Genomic DNA, 22861 nt, shown 5'->3' with positions numbered 1-22861 from the left:
GTCTAACCCCCTGATAGTTAGAGAATGGGATAAATCCTGAGGCATGAAGTTTTATATCCTTTCCAGATCTCTTTTCACACATATAATTGTGGATATTCTTGATATCCATATAATTTTCCAATTTTGCTAAATTGTTTGCCTCAACATGTGCCAGTAAGTTCCACACTTTAATCACAGATTGAGTGAAATTTTTTTTTTATCAGTTTTGAATTTGCTACCTAATTTAATTGAATGCCCCTTGGTTCCATTGTCCATGGCTCATAACACAAAGACGCTTCCAATCTACTTTCTATACACCGTTAATTATTTATCATATTTAGTATAGCAGTACCTAGAGGCCAACCAAGAATGAGGCTCTATTGTGCTGGTACTGTACATAAAATAAGAGCCAGTCCCTGTCCCGCAGCATTTACAATTTAACAGACAAGATGGAAAAAGGTAGGAGGGAAGGGATTCAACACACAGGCATGGTAAGCAATGTGATGGCTGCAGATGTCACGTTAATTCCAGATTTTTTATTTTTGCTTTGTTATTTAACTCCTTTCCATTGAGTTATATTAGGAGAGGATTAGCTACATGGGAAGAAAAAGGAAGCAATTAGCACAGGGCAGAGAATGCTCACAGTGAAAACTCCAATAAGCAGCTTGATGACATCATCAGTGTCCTTTGGTCCCTGCTTGAGCTGCTTTCTGCAGCTGCTTTGATGGCTTCATTCCTTGGCTCTTTGTTCCCTGCAGTTTCTTTCCAAAAAGGTACCTGACTGGAGGTAGGGATGTGCCGTATGGGTCCTAGTGCCACCACAGAAGACATCTTCCCCAGCACCGTTCTAGTTGTGGGGTTTGTGTATGCGTTCAATTGATCTAATATGGCACCCCTTATTGTAATGTCTGAATGCCTCGCAATCTTTAATATACTTATTCAGACACCACCACTGTGAGATAGGGAAGTACTATTATTACTATTTTACAGATGGGGAACTGAGGAACAGAAAGGCTAAGTGACTTGCCCACATCAGTAAGGAATGGAGAATTGAACTTGGGGAACTGATCCCTTCTGTATAGGCTCCCCCTTTCTTCCAAATTTTTAAATTTACTTCCTAATAAATGTAAACCTTTCTTCATGTTTTTTTAAAGCAATAAAAATATGTATTATTCCCATCTTAAATATATTTAAAAAGCACTGCTGTACATATTTTCACCACAATGAATCTTAAGTAATCATTATTAACAAAATATTTCAGATACACAAATGGGTAAGACACATGAGAATGTCAGACTCATTTTTAATAATCAATGTATTTCATGGGCTGGACAACTCTTGTGTAACTTTATTGAAATAACATGTCTGTTTCTTCACATTCCAATCAATTTAAGCGCATTGTCCCTTATAAATGAGAAATTCTTCAGTTGCTGGAGAATACTATACATAAAATTGATTTTTCAAAATTCAATCATATGAGTGAAAGGTCCATTTGTATCCAGTTTTAACACCTGTCTGTTTCCATATGTTCCATACTTAACAACAACACCTGCTTCAGCACATTTCGTATTAGCAGCCAGTTCTTTTTCACACAATGTTACAAAATGGGAATAAAGCTCCATCCCTTTTTCTTTTTCAATGTTGGAATGGTACTGCATATTTCTTCCCTTCAGTCTACCACCCAGCGTAGCTTGGGGTATTATTAATAAGTTGCCTGGTAAATCCAGAAGAGAAACATACTTTCCACTTTCAGTTTCACTTAATTTAACATTCAACAGTGTATTAACTGCAAAAAAAATCAAAATACATATTTAAAAAATTACTGTGTGTCTAAAATTGGTTAATCTTAAACCTACTATAACTGTGAAAAGCAATATATTAACAAATACTTCAGTCAGGATGGTTAAGAGAACGTATTCAAATAAAACATTTTAAAATGGTTCATTACAATGTCTATATTTGAACTTTAATAATCAAATTACACAGCAGAGCTGTGAAGAGAAATGTATATTCTAAGGTGAAAAAAAGCTGAAGATTAATCAATCAATGCATACCAGGTAAATATTATATCTCCATTCAGTTAATATTAACCACAGATTAGTACTTTCCATACTGAAGAAAGTTTTTGTATATTGTGAAGAACATGGGACATATCTGTATTAACTTGATGTATTCATACATCTGTGGACTTGATGGTTATTGTGGGGTGGCTAACTCTGTGGAACACTAATGATTAATTCCAGTTGCAGCTTTCCTCAGGACTCCAGGAACATGGCTTTGCCTGGTGTTCGAACAGCCAATACACTGAATTTACTATGGGGAGACAACCCCTGACCCACTCTGGTGAAGAACTGCATAAAGTATCAGAGGGGTAGCAATGTTAGTCTGGATCTGTAAAAAGCAACAAAGAGTCCTGTGGCACCTTAAAGACTAACAGAAGTATTGGAGCATAAGCTTTCGTGGGTGATGAAGTGGGTATTCACCCACCTTTTTGCATAAAGCAGTTTAACCAAGTTCAGGAGCCCTGCTGGAAACCTCAGGAGATCCTCTGGCGGGAACTCTTGAACAAAGGAACTTTAAAATGGATAAAAGACAGCCCGAGGGACACTGATTCAGGAGTCAGCCTATCAGAGATGCAGAAGCTGGTCTCACTGAGCCCCAGTGTTGCGGTTGCCTGGGTTAAGTGGGGTCTACTTAAAATGGCAAGGAAAGGCTAAGTATATGTAAGAGAATATATGTGTAGGCTTTTGTTATTTTTAACCCTTTTCTCTCTGGCATATACCTGCGGACCAATAAATAATACTTGTTTTGAAGTAGCTGTCCTGAGTCACTCTAATTTCACACTAGTCAAACTTCTAGAGAGAAGTCAACAGTCTGAGCCAACTGTCTTGGGCCTGCTGAGGTAATATGGCTGGTAAACAGGGGGTAGTGTAGAATAGTCAGTCCCAGCTGAAGTGAGGTGAATGTGGGACTCCATTCTGAGAAGAGCATAGTTGTAGGTCTATCACAACAGGTGCCCACAAAGACTGTGGGAGAGGCCAAAAGTAGAGTTCATCCTTGAACCGTAATATATACAAACAGACAATCATAATTCCATTTACCTTATACCCCTTTTTCCATAGTATGCTTATTATAGAACAGATCATCCCCTCATTTCTTTTCCCCCTGCACCCCCACCCCACCTCACACATGGGATACAAGGATGGGAAACCCACATAATCCCTCTCCAAACCGATGTACATTTCTCTGAGGGCTGATGTTTGAATGAGGTACAGGTGGGATTATGATCCAGAAACCAGATATTCTTTTAAATAACTTTAAAATTCACATAAGGAAAATTTACTACTAGAAAGATTATGTAACTAATAAAATAGACACTGTGGTGACTTAAACTGTTAATGGAAACTCAGCATTTCTTCTCTAGGTCACTAGTTCAAGTGCAAGCCAGAACAGCAGAAACGGAAAGCTACGCCATCTGACAGCAAAGCGAACCAAGTTGTTTTTCCCTTCCAGTTGTCAGTGAAGAGGCCTCCATGCCACAAACTCACCACAACAATGGGAAATAACTAGGGTCCTACCAATTCACAGCCATGAAAAACGCATCATGGACCATGAAATCTGATCTTGTGTATAGTATAGGGTAAAAGCGCACAAATTTCATGGGGAAGACCAGGGTTTCTCAAATTGGGGGTCCTGACCCAAAAGGAAGTTGCAGGGGGGTCGCAAGGTTATTTTACAGGGGGCTGCACTATTGCCACCCTTACTGCTACGCTACCTTCAGAGCTGGGCGGCCAGACAGCGATGGCTGCTGACTGAAGGCCCAGCTCTTCACGCAGCAGCGCAGAAGTAAGGGTGGCAATACCATACCATGTCATCCTTACTTCTGCTCTGCTGCTGGTGGTTGATCTGCCTTCACAGCTGGGCTCCTGGCCAGCAGCCACTGCTCTCCAGCTGCTCAGCTCTGAAGGCAGCACCCTGCCAGCAGCAGGGCAGAAGTGAGGGTAGAAATACTGCAACTCCCCCTACAATAACCTTGTGACCCCCCCCCAACTTTTTGGGTCAGGACCCCCTACCAATTACAACAGTATGAAATTTCAGATTTAAATAGCTGAAATCATTAAATTTAAGATTTTTAAAATCAGGAAACTGACCAAAATGGACTGTGAATTTGATAGGGCCCTAGAAATAACTTGCAGTGCCACTGGTGTCCCAGTAAGGGCAAGGATTGAATGGCTCACAGAGAATGATCTATTCCTTAAATCACTGTCAGATTATGTTAGTGGGCAGTATAGGGAAACTTGCACTGCTGCTGCTGCCCTGGATGTACCAGTTTTGCTATGAAAAAGGATTTTGTTCTCCAATGACATCCCCATTGAATTTTCACAAGCACAACATTCCTTTTGTGATATATTGTTTTAACACACACAAAGATTTAAACTTAGTTTAGGATCACAGAAACTTCATGCCCTTCCACACAGAACCCAGGACCTAAGAGAGAATTCCACAGAAATCCTCTTCAGCACTTCTGCATCTCTGCTTTTGCACAGTGCGGTCTTTCTGCTAGCACTCGCAAATAGCTTGAAATATTCTGTGACTACACAGTCTTGTCAAACTGCTACTATATCACCGTTGCCCAAAAAATGCTCCTAAGCAAAGAGATAACTGTAATGCATTGGTAATCCATCTCTACTTCTAAAAACCAAGGAAACTGAAGAAATGAAACAGAAAATAAAGGATGCATAGGATGGTGACAGAGAAAAAACACCATTAACAACTGACCTTATTCCTAGCATCTCTATCCTGATGCAAATATTAAGACTTATGCTGTCAAGAAGCAAGGAGCTGCAGACACTGCTATATTTTTTTATCTTGAGAATTATACCTGAATTTTAATGTCCAACTATATACCTAATATTTCTGATAAGAAAAGGGAAGGAAATAATTTTACCCAACTCCTTCTGCTGACTCATGTTACATCATTATTTTCAATATCCTGAATATATAGTCAGGTCGGTATTAAAATACTCCTAATTGATTAGGAACTGAAGGTCATGCCATGTGTCATTTGAAAGGTTATTTTCTCTAGATGTTCAACTGCGTCTTGGATCCAAGTCATTCCCTTAACATCCATATAAGTAATATGTCACAAAAGGAACCATATGATCATTTGGATCAGATTTGGTAGCATGTTATTGTGATGGGGTATTCATTCCACACCTCATCTGAAAAGGTTAACGTAGCAGGAAAGAGGCTAATTAACCTAACAGGCACGCCCTGGGAAAGAATTAGGGTAGACAGCCAAGCCCTTAAAAGATGAAGCTCAGGTGAATAGGTGTATGCTGGGCTGGTACAAAACCAGCAAGCTGAGAACAAAAGGAGGCTGCAGGGGAAGGAGTCTGCAGTCACTGCTTGGGAGGAGGGAAGTGTGCTTAGAATAGGCACTCTGGCAAGCCACAGGGAGCAGAGGGTGCTCCGCTAGTAACCTCGCGGGGCCAGAGCTAGAAGAGAAAATAGGAAGGAGCATAGGGAAATAGCAATGGGGTCTAGGAGTAAGCAGACTGTGGTTGCTGAACAGCGGGTCCCTGTGTAGGAGCAGGATTTTATAATTGTACTACGAGAATTAATGTATGATTTGATTTCATCCTGCCAGCCACCCTTTTTGAATAGCAGAAAGGAATGACAGACCAGAACAATCCTTATGACTGATTATGGTCACCCTTTTGTTTTAGGAAAGGAGACTCAAAGAGCTTGGCTCGTTTAGCCTAACCAAAAGAAGGTTGAGGGGGGATATGATGGCTCTTTATAAATATATCAGAGGGATTAATATTAGGGAGGGAGAGGAATTATTTAAGCTTAGTACCAATGTGGACACAAGAACAAATAGATATAAACTGGACACTAGGAAGTTTAGACTTGAAATTAGACGAAGGTTTCTAACCATTAGAGGAGTGAAGTTCTGGAACAGCCTTCCAAGGGGAGTAGTGGGGGCAAAAGACATATCTGGCTTCAAGACTAAGCTTGATAAGTTTATGGAGGGGATGATATGATGGGATAGCCTAATTTTGGCAACTGATCAAAGATCAATTGCCAAATTATCAGCAGGTAAGTATGCCCAGTGGTCTGGGATGGGATGGGATCCGAGTTACTACAGAGAATTCTTTCCTGGGTGCTGGCTGGTGAGTCTTGCCCACATGCTCAGGGTTTAACTGATCGCCATATTTGGGGTCGGGAAGGAATTTTCCTCCAGGGCAGATTGGCAGAGGCCCTGGAGGTTTTTCGCCTTCCTCTGCAGCATGGGGCACGGGTCACTTGCTGGAAGATTCTCTGCAGCTTGAAGTCTTCAAACCACAATTTGAGGACTTCAATAACTCAGACATAGGTTAGGGGTTTGTTATAGAAGTGGATGGCCTGAGATTGTATGGCCTGCGTTGTGCAGGAGGTCAGACTAGATGATCATAATGGTCCCTTCTGACCTTAAAGTCTATGAGTCTAGGATAAGTTATAATGTCTACTATGGTTTCCTATATGTATTACAAATTAGGTACTCTAGTTAAATATGCATTTCTTTGTTTTAAGGTTTTAGTAAGTAAGAGACAGGATCTTGTATTGTATCTATGTTAAGGAGATTACAGGAATGTTGAGGGCCTGAAGCCCCAATGTGAATTGTTTTAGTTATAAGATTTAGCAAGGCTTGATTTACACTGTATTCTGCTGAATATAAAATACTGCTGTCTGTATACCTTTGAAGGTTTCTGTAAGAGATTGTTTGTGTGAATAGGAATGCATGCATCAGGAAAAGATAAGGTGTGTAAGCCATCACAAATGTCCAGATGGTCAAGAAAAAGTGAGAGACTTGGAAAGACCAGGAGACAATCAGAAAACATCCACTGTATCTCATGCTAAACATGTTAGCAGTATTGACAACCTCAGAGGTGAGGCAGGTACCCCCGAAGGCGAGACAACAAATAGGAGATAACGATGGGAAGCCCGACAATAACCATCAAACGATAACAGAAGAAAACCCCAAGATTACCACCACTTAAGGACTAATGATTACAGGATGACATTGCAAAATGCAGAGAGTCAAATGGGAATTTACAACTACAAAGTTGGGGTGTTTTGCCATGGAACTCTGGGTTCAGTCCTGCAAAGTATTGGATCGCGACCGACAGTGCCCAGCTCCACATTCATGCTCATCTAACTGGCCTTAGATTGACCAGAGCTACAACAGACTGGTAACTATAAACATCAACTGGCAGGAGGGAGAGAGAGAGAGACAGACACACTGAAAAGCATACGCTAACTGTTGTATTTTCAATAAATGCATCGTATTTGCCTCACGCCACGCCACCCCCCCCCCCCCAAAAAAAAAGATCCCATGTGCTTTATATAGCATAACACCTGTGCTGGAACACAATAGTGGGTGGGAGTGGGTTCCCCTACCTGCCACTGAGGAAAGTGGCATAGTCCTGAATTATAGGACAGCCTGGAAAGGTAGCCTGACAGTCAATCCTGAGACTTTGATACACCCTGAAGGGGAAACACATATAATGACCTGGGCAGAGGGCCAAGTCACAAAGAGGGAGCACAGTGAGTCCCAGAGAGCAAAAGGGACCGTGGCGAGAGAAAATGACGGAAGAGGGTGTCAGATCTTGAACAGAGCTAATCCCCTGAGCAGCCATAAGGCACCTTTTGTAGTGAGAGAACCCCATTACAGTTATTAACAAGAATAAAATCAGTTTACATTGAATATACCCATTCTTCCAAGAGGGTCCACCACTAGTATGTGGACACAAGATGAGATGCAAACACCTGTCAAATGGACTGAGGAAGACAAACTTGGCTCACAGGCAGGGAGCTTGATGTCATCCAGCTTGATGGACTTCTATACAGAGCCACTGCCAAAACAGTCACTGAAAGGAGGACATCAAAGGAGACTAGAAATGAGTTTCTTCACTAAGTATAAGGTTTGGCTCACCTGCTACTCATGACTGGGGAGATACAAGGGATAACTCAGAATAAAATTACAAGCTCAGAGTAATTTCAGTAGAGTGTGAATTCTGCAATTTACAGGTTCTCATTTACAAAGTTTCTTTTGAAAGATATTGTTCTTATTGCCCTCTCCAGTCATACCTCATACTGGGCCTGATTCCGTAGCTTCTCCATGCATTTAACTGCTGGATAATTAAGCCCTTTTTTTAAACTTATCCCTTATTGTAAGAATACCAATAATACAACATACCCATTTTTGGAATGAGTTCCTCACTGGCTCCTTTGAAGAAGCATATGTAGATAACCAGTCCTCTTTGGATCTATGAAAGATTGCACACAAAAAAATGTATTGTGTATATGTTTATATATCTGCATGGTACTTACTAATATAATGAAGGCAATCCATTATCTGTACATTAACCCAAATTTAACTGGAATTTACAATATATTAATACACAGGCTAAAATTAAAAGCAGATATAGAATTCTTCCTCATGCTGGGATCCAATGGCATAGAGACAAATCCACTGCATGGTGAATGGGAGAAACCCAGAAGGGGTTACGGAATAAGATGCTGTGAAACAAGAGTATCTAGGAGATGGAAAACTTATTTAATTTCAGAGCCTCTTTAAGTAAGTCTGTCTAGGAGACGGGAAACCCCTGATTTCAAAACTGAGCAGTCCAAGATCATTCACCTTGGAACGCAAGTAAACTAGGGTGGAACTACTGATATCTTTACCTAGCAGGCTATGACAAGATATTCCTATGAGCCGGATAGGGTGGACTAGCCTAACAAACCATTATAACTGAAACTTATAGAAACAGAACAACAAACCAAACTGATTTAAACAGATTTCAACCCAGACCTAACAAATGGAAGTGGATAATAGCTAGATATATTACACATATTGTGAGCTGGAATATTAGAACTCTATTGACTCCAGAACAGACTGAGCTCATAGTGGAGGAGTTAGGGAAGTTACAAGCTTCCCTTGCTGACATATGGGAGACACATTGGTTGGGCACAGGAAAGAGGACAGTTGGAAACTACACTTTCATTTGCCCACTTGAATGTCCAGAATAAAGGAATCATAGAGATAGTGTTGCAATAGCAGTGAATAAGAGAATAGTCACTTCAACAGCTGGAAACCAATGTCTGAGCAGATTGTCATAACAAGGTTTACTACTGCCTACAATAAACTATGCATAATTGTGATCTGCTAAAAGCAGCAAAGAGTCTGTAGTGAGTCGGTGTGGCTCCCCTCCTGCCCGGCAGAGGGAGCTGCCCTGCCAACACCTCAGTGGGCGGAACTTCCGCCCCCAGTCCCCGCCCCCCGGAAGTCAAGGGGCGGGGCAGGAAGTAGAAAAGGAGCACGCCCAAGCTCAGTCAGCACCCAGCCACCGCCGAGAGCAGACGTGCCTGCGGGAGCTCCCGGCTGGGAGCCCTCCTCGGCCCAAGGTAACTGCCCTGCCTGGCCGGAGCTTCCCCGCGCCCACTACCCAGAGGAGCCCGCGGAGCCTACCCGGAGCCCGTACTGGGAGGAGCCCCCAGGATTGCCGAGCGCCCGCTACGAGGAGGAGCCCCCTCGGCCCTGCTGTTACCCAGAGGAGCCGCCCGAGCAGTCCTGGCCCAACTTCCCAGAGGAGCTGCCGGACCTGCCGCCAAGCCCGCCACCGGAGCCGATGCAGACCGACTGGCCTGAACCGGGTGCGACGGACGAGGTAGGCCTTGAGGGGGAGATGGAGTGTAGCCCGGGGGTAGCCGACCCTTGTCCGGCTGAGGGCACTGATGTGCCCATGTCAGTGTGTTGCGGCCAGGATCCCCACTGACTGCAGCGGAGCCACGCCGCTGCTAGGGCCCCGGGCTGGGACACAGTGGAGTGGGTGGGCCTGTGTCCCCCCCCTGCCACCCCACTCACGGGTGGCAGTCTCCCCCTCAACCCAGCGCTCCGGCATAGAAGCTTGCACTTGCCTGTTGCTGCGCAACTCCTGCTGCAAGGAGCTGAGCTAGAGCTGCTGTTTTGCTGCCCCGCCCTGACTGGGGGCTTGGGCTTTAAAGACTTGAACTGCTGCTCAGCCCTGCCTGAGGGTCTGAGCTCTGCTTCTGGTTACTGCCCGCCCTGAGCTAGGGCTTGGGCTTACAGACTGAACTGCTGCTCAGCCCTGCCTGAGGGTCTGAGCTCTGCCTCTTGCTGTTGCCCGGCCCTGCTCCAGAGGGCCAGGGCCTATTGGAACTGCTGTTGCCCTGCCCTGCTCCAGAGGGCCAGGGCCTATTGGAACTGCTGTTGCCCGGCCCTGCTCCAGAGGGCCAGGGCCTATTGGAACTGCTGTTGCCCGGCCCTGCTCCAGAGGGCCCGGCGATCTAACGTTGTTCCCCGTGACTCCTAAAGGCTAGCAGGTGAACAGAAGTGAGTCGGTGCGGCTCCCCTCCTGTCCGCTGGAGGGTCGAGCCCCGACCAACCGATTACAGAGTCCTATGGCACCTTATAGACTAACGGACATATTGGAGCATGAGCTTTCGTGGGTGAATATCCACTTCGTCGGATGCATCATCATCATGCATCTGAAGAAGTGGGTATTCACCCACGAAAGCTCATGCTCCAATACATCCATTAGTCTATAAGGTGCCACAGGACTCTTTGCTGCTTTTACAGATCCAGACTAACATGGCTACCCCTCTGATACTTGTGATCTGCTGTTATGCACCAACAGAAACAACAGAAGAGGAAGAGGAGGATGTGTTTTATCAACAGCTAGATAGCAATGTAGAAGAGATTCCTTTGATAATGGGAGACTTGAATGCAAAAGCTGGTAGCAGACATGATAAGCAAATGAACAGTGATGGACAACATGGCATCAAGACAGGAAATGATAAGAACTTGCTATGAAATGCACAATCTAATTATTGGTGGCACTTGGCTTCCTCACAAAGACATGCACGAGGTTACATGGAACTCACCAGATGGTCAAACGAAAAACCAGATTGATCGCATTGTCAGTAAAAGGCATAGTCCAGGGGTGGCCAACCTGTGGCTCCAGAGCCACAAGCAGCTCTTCAGAAGTTAATATGTGGCTCCTTGCATAGGCACCAACTCCGGGGCTGGAGCTACAGGTGCCAATTTTCCAGTGTGCTGAATGGTGCTCACTGCTCAATCCCTGGCTCTGCCACAGGCCCTGCCCCCACTCCACCCCTTCCTACCCCCTTCCCTGAGCCTGCCATGCCCTCACTCCTCCCCCACCCCCCAGCCTCCTGCACGCCACAAAACAGCTGATAGGAAGGTGCGGGAAGGGAGGAGGACGCGCTGATTAGCGGGGCTGCCGGTGGGTGGGAGGCTCTGGGAGCTGTGTGTGTGTGGAGCTGATGGGGGACTGCTAACGTATTACTGTGGCTCTTTGGAAATGTACATTGGTAAATTCTGGCTCCTTTTCAGGCTCAGGTTGGCCACCACTGGCATAGTCATTGCTGCACAGAAACATTGTTGGATGTTAGATTCTATAGAAGTGCCAAGTGTGCCAGTAGCTCTCTGAGGGAAGCACACAAGGTGATGCTTGGAGGATGTTTCAGAACATTAATTTGTAATGAAGAAATCTCACTGCAGACCAAATAGGAAATATACAAGAAGGCAATACAAAACACAGCAGAAGAGTTGCTGGAAGGCATAAGTAAACAAGGAAAAGCTAAAAAAGCAATGAAACAAGAAAATTACAGGACAAGTGTAACCAAGTCAAGACTACTGGAAAAGCAGAAGTAAAAGCTTTATGCAGAGGGGTGAAGAAATCACAAAGATTGGACAAGACATAGTTTTGGAAAGAAGAGGCTCAATAACTCGAGGAGGCATCAAGAAAACAAGATACGAAAACAATATACAAAAAGGGTAAGTTGCATGGAAACATCAGCTCAACAATCCAAACAGTAAAATAAGCTACTGATGGACTGACAACAAATACTCAAGTCATGCTGGAAGTATGGAAGGAGCATTTTGATAAAGTGCTGAGCACTGCAGATCATTCAGCTTCAAGCATTCTAAATGTGCTAGATGAACAAGGCAGCTGGTAAGGCAGAACGGATATCAGCACTGAACTACCATCAGAAGAAGATATAGAAAGAACAGTGAAACAGTTAAAAATAGGAATAGACAATATAACATCTGAGCTGGTAAAAGTTGGCAGGACAAGTGCTATCACAGCATTAGAAAAAAGTTACTAGTTATGGGAGCAACAGGAGGTACCAGACAACTAGCTAAAGTTAATAGTAACAATCTTGAAGAAAGGAGATCCAAAGAATTAGAGGCGCAAGCTTATTGTCAGTATTGGGAAAAATCACGATGAAAGTATTTTTCAACAGATTAGGAGTAAGTAGTAGGAAAGGAACAGGCCAATGTTGCATTGATCAGATATCCATGCTCCAATAGTTGATGGGAAAAAGTGAGAAAGGGGATTAAAGAGTTTGCTCTTTTCATTGACTGCATGAAGGCATATAATTCGGTTTGGAGGGAAGCATTATGGAAAGTAGCAAAATCATATCTAGTTCCAGATGAGATCACTACAATTATAATAGCTATGTATGAAGATTCCTGCAGTGCTGTAAAAATTGGTGGAAAATTAACCAACTGGTTTAAGTAAAAATGTGGTGTAAGACAAAGGGACATGGAATCACTGTCACTTGACAAACTGGACATTAAGAATATTAGCCAAATTGGAGGACATGAGATTGGACAATCTAGTTAAACTCCTTAACCTAAACAGAGGACAACTGGCAGACATCTGAATTAACGATGATACTCTTTGCTACCTTGGAAAACTGGTGTAGTTGACTTGGACTTACAATAAATGCCAAGATGACAAAGTAGTTGCATCTTAGAAAAGGGACAAGGGAATGAAATGCAGCAGTAGTGGACTCATGGAACAAACAGAATCTTATATGTACCTACAGGGCCGGCTTTAGGAAGTGCGGGGCCCAATTCAAACATTTTTGGCGGGGCCCCGGCAGGGATGACTTAAAAAAAAAAAAGCCTCTCATTTCTTAGCAACCGGTTCCCTGTAAAAAGTTCTGATTTAAGGGATGTGCCACAGTATGGCTTTTTTGTACCAATAGGGTTACCATACATCCGTATTTTCCTGGGAGGAATTTTTAAATTTTAAAAATTCCTCCCGGACGGCGATTTAAGAACCAAAAAGCCTGACATCTCCGGGAAAATACGGACGTGTTAACCCTACCTAAAGTTCTTTTTTAAAAAGACGGGCCTGAACTAGAAATGAGCTCCGTTTCACATGTGTGGGTCCCCGCCACTCCCTGGGGTGACCAGATATCCCGATTTTATAGGGACAGTCCCAATTTTGGTGTTTTTTCTTATATAAGATCCTATTACCCCTCACCCCTGTCACGATTTTTCACACTTGCTGTCTGGTCACCCTCGGGTGTGCACATGTGGGGGTCCCAGCTGCTCCCTGCCCCCCTCATTGAAGCAGGTGTGCAGGGTTACTGCCCTGGGAACTGCAGGGCACCAGTGGACATGGGGCTGACTGGAGGCAGGGCAGGGGCTGACTGGAGGTAGAGTCTGGCTGCAGGCAGGGCAAGGGGTGCAGGGCTGGCTGGAGCCAGGGGTGCGTGGGGTGGGCTGGTTGGCTTCAGGCAGGGCTACAGGGGGGTGCGGTATGGATTGGAAGGGCTGGAGACAGAGGAGTGCCGGACTGGCTGGCTTCAGGCAGGGGCGTATGGCAGGGGTTGGCTGCAGGCAGGGCAGGGGGTGCAGGGCAGGGCGTGTAGGGCTGATGCGAGCAGGGGTGTGTGTGGTGCTGGCTGGCTTCGGGCAGGGCTGCAGGGGTAGGCTGGAGACAGGGCAGGGGGTGCGGCAGGGCTGGCTGCGGGCAGGGGCTGGTGCGGGCAGGGCAGGAGGTGCAGTGCTGGCTGCAGACAGGGGCTGGCTGCAGGCAGGGGGTACAGGGCTGGCTGAAGACAGGGGCTGGCTGCGGGCAGGGGGTGCAGGGCTGGCTGCAGACAGGGCCTGGTGCAGGAAAGGCAGGGGTTGCAGGGCTGGCTGCAGACAGGCTGGCAGCAGGCAGGGCAGGGGGTGTGGGGCTGGCTGCAGGCAGGGCCGGCTCCAGGCACCAGCTTATCAAGCAGGTGCTTGGGGCGGCGGGGCGGCACTTTCAGGTATTCAGCGGCAATTTGGTGGAGAGTCCCTCACTCCCGCTCAGAGCGAAGGACCTCCCGCTGAATTGCCGCAGATCGCAATCGCGGCTTTTAAAAAATTTTTTTTTTTGGCTGCTTGGGGCGGCAAAACCCCTGGAGCCGGCCCTGGCTGCAGGCAGAGGCTGGTGCGGGCAGGGAAGGGGGTGAGGGGCTAGTGCAGGTAGGGGGTACAGCAGGGGCTGGCCACGGGCAGGGGATGCGGGTACAGGGGGTACAGCCCACCCTGTATGGGAAGTGCCCCCTCCTCCTCCCTCCCCCACCGGGGTAGCAGCAGCAGCCTGGGGCTCGGGGGCTATTTAAAGGGCCCAGGGCTCCCCTGCTTCCACCACCCCGGCCCTGTAAATAGCCGCAGGAGCCCTGGGGAAGCGGCAGGGCTCCTGCAGCTATTTAAAGGACCGGGGCGGCAGGGGCAGCTGGAGCCCTCCCGCTACCCCAGAGCTCCTGCGGCTATTTAAAGGGCCCAGGAAGCAGCGGGGCTCCAGCAGCTATTTAAAGGGCTGGGGCGGTAGAAGCAACAGGAGCCCTGGACTTTTTAAATAGCCCCCAGAGCCCCACAGCCCTACCCCAGGGCTCCAGCAGTGGGGCTCCGGTGGCAATTTAAAGGGCCTGGGGCTCCAGCCCCTGCTGGGAGCCCCAGGCCCTTTAAATTGCCCCCTGGGGAAGCCGGGCCAGCCCGTTACAGCGCACCGGCTCTTGCCCGTACGCCGTACTGGGGCTTGGGGGCGGGGCCTTCTTAGGGGCGGGGCCCGATTCAGGGGAATTGGTTGAATTGGCCTAAAGCCGGCCCTGTGTACCTAGGAATCTTGATCAGTGTTCGTGGTTCCATGAAGGGTGAGATTAAAAAGAGATGTACCATACCCACAAGTGCTGCACAGAAACTGATGAATTTATGGACTGATGAAAGCATTATATTTGGTACCAGAGTGAAAATTTATCCAACTGGTGTATTAACAGTACTACTCCATGGCCTGGAAGCAGCTGCTTTAAATGAAACAGACATCAGAAGACTAGGGACCCAACAGAGATGACAGTGTTTTGAAAGAAGCAGTTGTAAAGTGGAATGATTTTAAAGACAAATGAAGTTAGGAGAGTAGGGTGTGAAATCAGGTTATAGGACTGACTACAATCAAAAAGATTACAATGATAGGCATACTGCAGAAGCCAAACAGATGGTAGCATGACAAAGAAAATAATGCAAACACAACCAAGGTGAGTTTGACCTAGATGCCAACCACTCACTAGACACTGGGACATCATATACAGGGACATGACCAGGCTGGACTTAATGGAGGAACAAGACATGGACAGGTATGAATAGTGACACTGTGTCTTCAAAGATGCTCTGGAATGAAAATAAACAGCAGAAACAATTCATACCTAATGGATTTGATTACTTAATTTCAAGACAGATGATAACCAAAGCTTTTCTCCTATCAAACATGCAAATAAGTCACTTTCAGTTTAAATATGAATTCATCTTCATTTGAAATGTGATAATCACGGTAATGGCTAATTTAGTAGATTATACCTCAGGAAATTAACATAATATTCAATCACATCACAATTTTGTTAAAACATACTCAGATTGTTAAACACAGAGACCAATATCATGACAGAATATTTAAAACTACTGAGAACATAATTTATCACTTTATCCTGGCTGAAGTCATTGATTTCAATGGAGCAAGAATTTCACCCTTAATTTTTTAAACAGAGAAATTAATTTGCTTTGCACAAAAGAAGAATAACTGATCTTAAGGAAATGTTACAAATATAGGCCAAATCTCCAAACAATTCCTTATGAGATTAATTCTTATTTAATGGAACTACTTGTTTTGAGTAAGAACTAGTTATATGCATAAGGGATCATGCCCCAGAGGTGGAAAAAATGTAAGGCAGATATTGTGCTGAATTTTTCCACTCTCTCATTTAGATCTCTCAACACCCATAGGTAACCCACTGTGATTATATTAAGGGAGAATGACAAAAATCGCTGCCCTTAGCCAATGGCATTCCACCCATCAATATAAGTGCAGTACTTAATCCCTTATTCCTTTAGTCTGATTGAAAAAAAAAATTAAATATCTTTGCTTTAACTACAGGGTCTGTGTGAAAAAGAGACATTACTGTGAGCATATGTGCACAGAATACCCAGGGCTCTACCACTGTAGTTTCAAGGAACAAGTACTCTTCTGAGAAACATTTTTTTTTTTCTGTAAGCAAAACAGAGCACAACTTGCAGTAACCACAGAAAGTCATCTAACTAGGGCCTGGTCTACACTAGGAGGGAGGGGGATCAATCTAAGTTATGCAACTTCAGGTACGTGAATAACATAGCTGAAGTCGACGTACTTAGATCTACTCACTGCAGTGTCTTCACTGCAGTGAGTTGACTGCTGCCGCTCCCCCGTCGACTCTGCCTGCGCCTCTTGTGGCGGTGGAGTGCAGGAGTTGACAGGAGAGCGCTCGGGGGTTGATTTGTTGCATCTAGACTAGACACAATAAATCGACTCCCGCTGGATCTATCGTTGCCTACCGATCCAGCAGGTAGTATAGACATACCCTAGAAGACGCTGCACAATTCAGTGATGGGACTTGAAGTTTATCACCTCAAAATACCATCTCTCAACCAAATTTTTAAGGCATTTTGAAAGATCACTCACAAATATCTTCTGTTTTGTTAAGCTTATGGTAACAGTTACTGTGTTTCCTTAACTATTTTTGTAAAGACTTCTGCTTTGTTCTCTTGTATACGTTAGTATCGGATTCACCAGTATGCTCAAGGCTAAGGGTGAAAAAAGCAACACATTCTTAGTCCCTATTTATTTTTCAGTTGCTGACTTCCTAATAAAGAATTTTCTTTGGGGCTAAAATGTCCCATGCTGATATTGTTTGGAAAGCCAAATGATTCCTTCCAAAAAGTTCATTTTGACCAGTGTGGAATAATATATAGCCGTTTTCTGAATTCCAAATTCCATTAAGTATTTAAGAAGTTAGACTCCTCAAAGTTCAAGTTTCTGTGATTCCATATTATCTGTTCCTAGCAAATGAAGGAGAGAGATACATATGGAAGAGATTTCCAGAAGTAGCAATTATTGATACATACCTACATATTAGTTCCAGAATTAGATTAACATTATGATATTGGTAAGAAAAAAATACATATTGTAAAAGGTCCTGGTAAAACAGACCCAATAAATCTGTAATGAAAAAACCAATCAAAATTGTATCACTACATCATACTTTTTATACCATTGTACCAGAGAAAAATGCCTACAGTATATAGCACACAGTGTAAGAGATAATCAGTTCTGCCACATCTCCCAATATTTGGTGTTCTCCTTAAAGTCCTTGCCCTGAGGTCATCTACTGAATGAGAATCTCAGCAAAAAAAGTTTCTAGCCCTTGTAAGGTTGCAAAGACAACCTTGAAAACGTGAACCAAATATAGCCTAAATGTTGAGAAACTAGAAGGCAAAGAAAAGGAATAAATACAAACAAATAAGTAAAAAAACCAAACCCCTAATTAAAAAAAAATAGGAACTCAAGTCAATCTCATGATTTGAGGCCTGACTTCTCATAGCTGAATCCTTGGAATGGCGAACACTCTAGTTGCTAGAGACAAGTCATGCCTAGCCTTTTATGGTGATACAGACTTTGGGCTCAGTATTCCACAGCACCTGTACAAAGCTAGAGCACAGTGGAGAGAAGAGAGCTGACACAGAGTGGATTGTATCGCTCTGATTCTTAGCTGCGCAGTCCGAGTGTAAGTTAAAGCTGCTAGGGGAAGCTTCAGTTTATGTTGCAGGTGTGAGGCCTTTAAGCCCCTATTTATATTTAACTGTGCACAACTCCAATTCAAAACATTTCATTTTTTAAAAAATGTCTTGAGTATATTAAGTTTTGGCAAGCTGGACACACTATTAAAGGCTTAAGTAATAATGGTACTGTATCAAATCCTCTAAGAACAGATTCAGTCATTCTTACAACTATGATGATTTGTTTCCAGTAAGAGGTGCAACTCAGAATGTTTAAGCTTTTTGAACTGAAATAAAAACGGTGTTTATAAAGTGCTCTCTAAACAATCAAGGCCTAATCAATTAGCTGTTCAGTCCAAACTTCAGCACTAGCAAACTCAAACAAAATAAAATAAATAAGGGGGTTACAAATTCAAAACATTTAGGTCTGGACAACCATTGCTATAAACCTGTATAGTGGCCTAAAGGTGCCCAAGAGGATTACATGGGGAAACCACACTGTATATGGATTTGCTATTGTCAGTAAAATGCCTGTATAAATAGACTAGCACAGCAAGTTCCCTGGCACCTCTGGCTTTTTTACTAAAAATTCTTAGACCTGGCACCAAGCAAACACATTCAAATACATAGAACAATGCATGTACCTGATGCTAATAACAATGCTATAGGCATTATCCAAGGTAATGTTAATACCAAAGGATTATTTAGCAGTTCGTCACTAAGCACTGTCATCTGAATCTGCAAGCAGCGCACACAGTTAGCTAGAAACGTGCAGGCTTTCAGCAGCTGTAACACATGCATTCTGCAAAAGGTGTATTTTCATCTCCGCTCTACAACTTTTGCAGAAAAATGCAATATGTTTGGTAATATAGTAGGAACCCTTCCATAATGATTAAGAAGTCAGCTTGTGATAAATTGGGTAGTCAAGTAAATTATTCTTTGACATTTTATTTTGTTCCAGTTTTCATTGCAGAATAAGTCATTATACGGGTTTTCTATGTACTTGTAACATGGCCCCCAACTCTGCAGAAGCTGAACACTTCCCATATATTATATGAAATTTTCTTAACAATACCCAGAGATAGAATAGTATTATTCCCATTTTACACATGAGCAACTAAAGCACAGAGAGATTAACAGACATGCCTAAAATCACACAAGAAATCTGTTGCACAACAAAGAACCAAACTCCTGAGTCTCAATCTGGTGCCTTAATCACAGAATGATTCTGCTTCAGTACAAAATAAAATTAGAAGTGGTCCAGATAGTTCCCACTACATACTTTATTGTAACAGTATTCACTTTTATTATTGTGAAGAGCATTGGATTTCATCTTATTTTGTTACATGTATAAAAGAGAAGCCCTATGTTTGCACGTACTCTGTTGTAAGACTTTGTATTACATATATTCCTTCTAATGTATGTTTCCCCATGAATAGGCAATTCCATTGTTGGAGTCACTTATTGCTGAGAAACATTATGATATGAAAGTGTTTATGGAACAATGGGTACATAAGTGTAAATGCAGAGTGAGCCCACAAAGACCTGTTGGCTTTCTTTTTAAGAAAGAACTGTCAAACATACACTCTGCGAATACCTGTAGTGACTTTATATGGCTCTGGAGTTGTTCAAGATGATCTATATCGTGATATTTTATTTTACAATAGATTATAAACTCCTCAGTGCAAGGACATGTTTTTAAATTGCTTGTAAATCACCAAGCACGCACACATTTTGTGTCAGTAATAGTTTACTGGGTCTTAGTTTTTTTTATTTTTGTGTTGGTGAGCATGTAAGTGGTAACATTATAGTAAGAAAATACAATGGCAGAAATTCATTACTGATCAAACCTTCCACTGCCCTCTAAAGAAAAGTCATGCTAAGGGATTCAGCTCTTTCCATACTTTTTGCTGTGGAGTGACTAGCTTTCTCCTCATCTTGTAATACCATTGAAATGCCTAGGGAAGATACAAGAGCAGTGATCACTGATAATACACCTTATGGCTGGAAGAGACCTGCTAGCTTATATAGTACAACTCCCCATACAAATTCCTCTACTGGATGTTGTTCTTTCACAGATTTAGGTTAAATAATTTAAAATGTGAAATAAGAGATTTATTTAAACAGCATAGCATTCTTGGAATGGTTTAAATCACAACATACTGTAGTTTATCCCTCTTTTCTGAATATGTAAAGGGACACAGTCAAAGGTCATATTTCCCTCTGAAACTTTATCTATTCTTGTTACAACAAATCCCTAAGATTACTATAATGGAATGATAAGAGAAAAATATTTAAGTTAATTTACTTTGTGCCTAGCCAATTTTGCTGTTTTCCTTGTACGCAGATGCTGATTCTGTAATATGAGTCATGCATGTGGACTTCTGCACCCACAGAGCCCCAACGATTTCAATGGTGCTCTACAGAGGTCAGCTTGCACACATCACATTGCAGTATGAAGGCCTTATTTTCTCTGTTATTTATGTGGTTCTTTTGCAACTGGAGAGAAACAGTTTAAAAAGTTGGAAAATTACTCTAAAGCAGCAAAAACTGGTAGTGGGTGGATTCAGGGGAAGGTATAGAACATAAAATTACTTATAACTCTGTCTTTAAATTTTTATGTCTTTTAAACATGTTAGCACTTCTACCTCTTTTTTGTCTAAGTCCTTTTGCCACACCTTTTTGGACTTCGTGTTTCAGCAATCTTTTCTTATAGGCTACAAAATGATGGGTCCTATATACACCTGAGTTAATTTAGCAAAAGTGCTCATCGATAATAACACATCACCACAGAGTCTTGCAGTACTTTCACAATGCTACACCTGACCCCTCATTCAAACCTATAGCATTACACAGCTGAAAAGGCACAGTATTGTATTTATTTTTAGATTCTTTATTGCTATAGCAGCTCATTGAAAATACAGTTTTTCAAAAGGCATTATTCAAAACCATCCACCCTGATACAATCTAAAACCACTGTCCTTTTATCTGGAATGAAATCAAAACTAAGGACAAAAACAAACAAACCAGACAAAAACAAACAAAATAAGATATCTTCCATTGTGCTCTGAAGCTTGTTGGATTCAGACTTATATAGTACTGTATATGTCTGTAAGGGTTACTTTTCTTTTAAGCACCAGGTAATGGCCACTGCTGGAGACAGACTATACAGGTACTAATGAACCATTTACAGTATCTGGTAGGGACTATCCCATTAAAATGCTGCATGGATGCAGTTTTTTTGACATTCCCAAATTGAATTTTATATCTGAAAAAGCCACTCAGAATGGGGAAAACCAACAGTTCTGAATACAATAAATACCACACAGTGGGACTAATTCATCCCTAGTGTACTTCTGCTAGAGTTACAGTAGGAAGGAATCAGATCTTATATATGCTGCAGGTTATAACAGTGGTCCCCAATCCTGTAAATTGGAGTCCCTTTGTAATGATTAATGGACTGTCTCTTTTCACTCTGTCCACTGCAGAGATGTCACTGTCTCCATTTTTCTGTGCATTCTCTCTGTATCTTTTCCAATTGCTATTCTCCACCTCCTAACTCACTCAAGTGTACGCTGGGGCAATGTGGCATAAACATATGATTTTGTGGAAGCATTACAAAGAAAAAAAACTTGTGCCAACAAATTGTTTCTGGATCCTATAATCCCTCCCACATGAATTGCTCCCATGCCCCACTAGTGCATTAATGACTGCCACAGGAGAACAGAGGGAAGGAAAAGTGGCTATTAGAAACATTCATTGAGTGTCATAATTCTGCATGGCACTTCCTAAGAGATTACTAAAACAGACAAGGTTCCTGCCCAAAATGATGTACAGGCCTATCACTGAGGTCTGATTCTCCAGGGCCTTGCACGGGCACTCAAATCTGTACCACGTGTGCCATCTGATGGTATTTTACACACAGATTGCACAGGTGTAAGTAGATAGACCAGCAGCAAAACGGTGGAGAATTAGGTCCAGAGACTCACCCACGGCCGAGGGAGCAGCATGTTCGCAAGGGGATGCCTGGGGGTGAAAGGGAGAACAGTATAAGCCCAATGCTTCCCTGTTCTGCCTTGCACTGCGCCAGGGGAGCTGGTCCCCAAGGAGCAGAACCAGACAAGGGAGGCCCGTGGCTTCCCCAAGAAACACGCTGCGCTGCTAACCGCTCCCAGCTGGGGCTTGGGGCAAACAGAGCGGACACGCCGAGCGGGTAGCGGCGGGAGGGCTCAGCCGGCAGAGAGGCGCTGTCCCTGCCGCGGCGGACAGCAGCAGCCCGGAAGGAGAGGCGCGGTGGCTTTGCAAACGCAGTGCCAGAGCGGGCCAGCCCGCTGCGCACGTTACCTCCACCCACTCGGCCTCGGAGCCCGGCTCGGGGGGTTTCACCTGCAGCCGGGAGGCCACACACTGCTGCAGAAGAGCCCGTGCGCGGGGCGGCGCGCTGGAGGCGGCCATGGCCAGCAGCGCTGGCGGGCGGGGAGACTGGGGAACCCGGGCTCGGCCACGCAAAGGCAGGCACCGCCCCCCAGCAGCACGCCGAGCCGGAGCTGACCCGGGAAGGGGTGGGGCATCGGCCAGTGCCTGGGGAAACTCCGCCCCGTTGCTCTCCCAGCTGCAGGAGGCGGGAGGTGCGGAACGAAGAGCATCGTTCGGGCCCCGTAAAGAAGCCGGAGTAGCCGGCTGGGATGGGGAATGGGCTCGTGCCGCAGGTGCTGGGTTGCTGCAGGGTAGGCAGCGTGGTGCAGGTTGTGGAAGCGGGGAGCTGATCCAGGACCAGCCTTTTCAGCCACGGCTCGAGAGTTTCTGTTAAATTCCTTCCGGGATCTTTGGTTTTATTTGCGGGGGAGGGGGAATGCATGGAGAAGTGAGACGTTGTATGTGAAATACATGTTTCTGACTGGAATCTTCCTTCCTGGCATGTATCAGGCTCCCTCCGCCCCC

At 44.2% G+C, this 22861-nt stretch overlaps 1 protein-coding gene and 1 long non-coding RNA gene across 5 annotated transcripts in view; one reads left to right on the top strand and one right to left on the bottom strand.

Annotated features, from left to right (window-relative positions):
* Window positions 1-22861, top strand: part of LOC123370239 — a 54605-nt gene that overhangs the window by 6407 nt on the left and 25337 nt on the right. The window lies entirely within an intron of this gene.
* Window positions 1267-22447, bottom strand: DTD2 (D-aminoacyl-tRNA deacylase 2). Of its 4 annotated transcripts, none has more exons than XM_045016599.1 (4): window positions 22265-22439; window positions 19825-19878; window positions 8222-8291; window positions 1267-1765 (listed from the first exon to the last, which is right to left on the bottom strand). In XM_045016599.1, the coding sequence occupies exons 1-4, from the start codon at window positions 22373-22375 to the stop codon at window positions 1440-1442; spliced, it is 561 nt and encodes a 186-aa protein (XP_044872534.1). In that variant the 5' UTR covers window positions 22376-22439; the 3' UTR covers window positions 1267-1439. The 4 variants fall into 4 exon arrangements, with proteins under 4 accessions (XP_044872534.1, XP_044872538.1, XP_044872537.1 ...); XM_045016603.1 differs by lacking the exon at window positions 19825-19878 and adding an exon at window positions 15403-15505 and having other exon boundaries at window positions 22265-22380; XM_045016602.1 differs by lacking the exon at window positions 19825-19878 and having other exon boundaries at window positions 22307-22447.

This window comes from Mauremys mutica, chromosome 4 (assembly GCF_020497125.1).
Source record: "Mauremys mutica isolate MM-2020 ecotype Southern chromosome 4, ASM2049712v1, whole genome shotgun sequence".
Taxonomy (NCBI): Eukaryota; Metazoa; Chordata; order Testudines; family Geoemydidae; genus Mauremys; species Mauremys mutica.
Note: the sequence above shows the minus strand (reverse complement) of the source record. Positions and strands in the feature narration are given on the sequence as shown.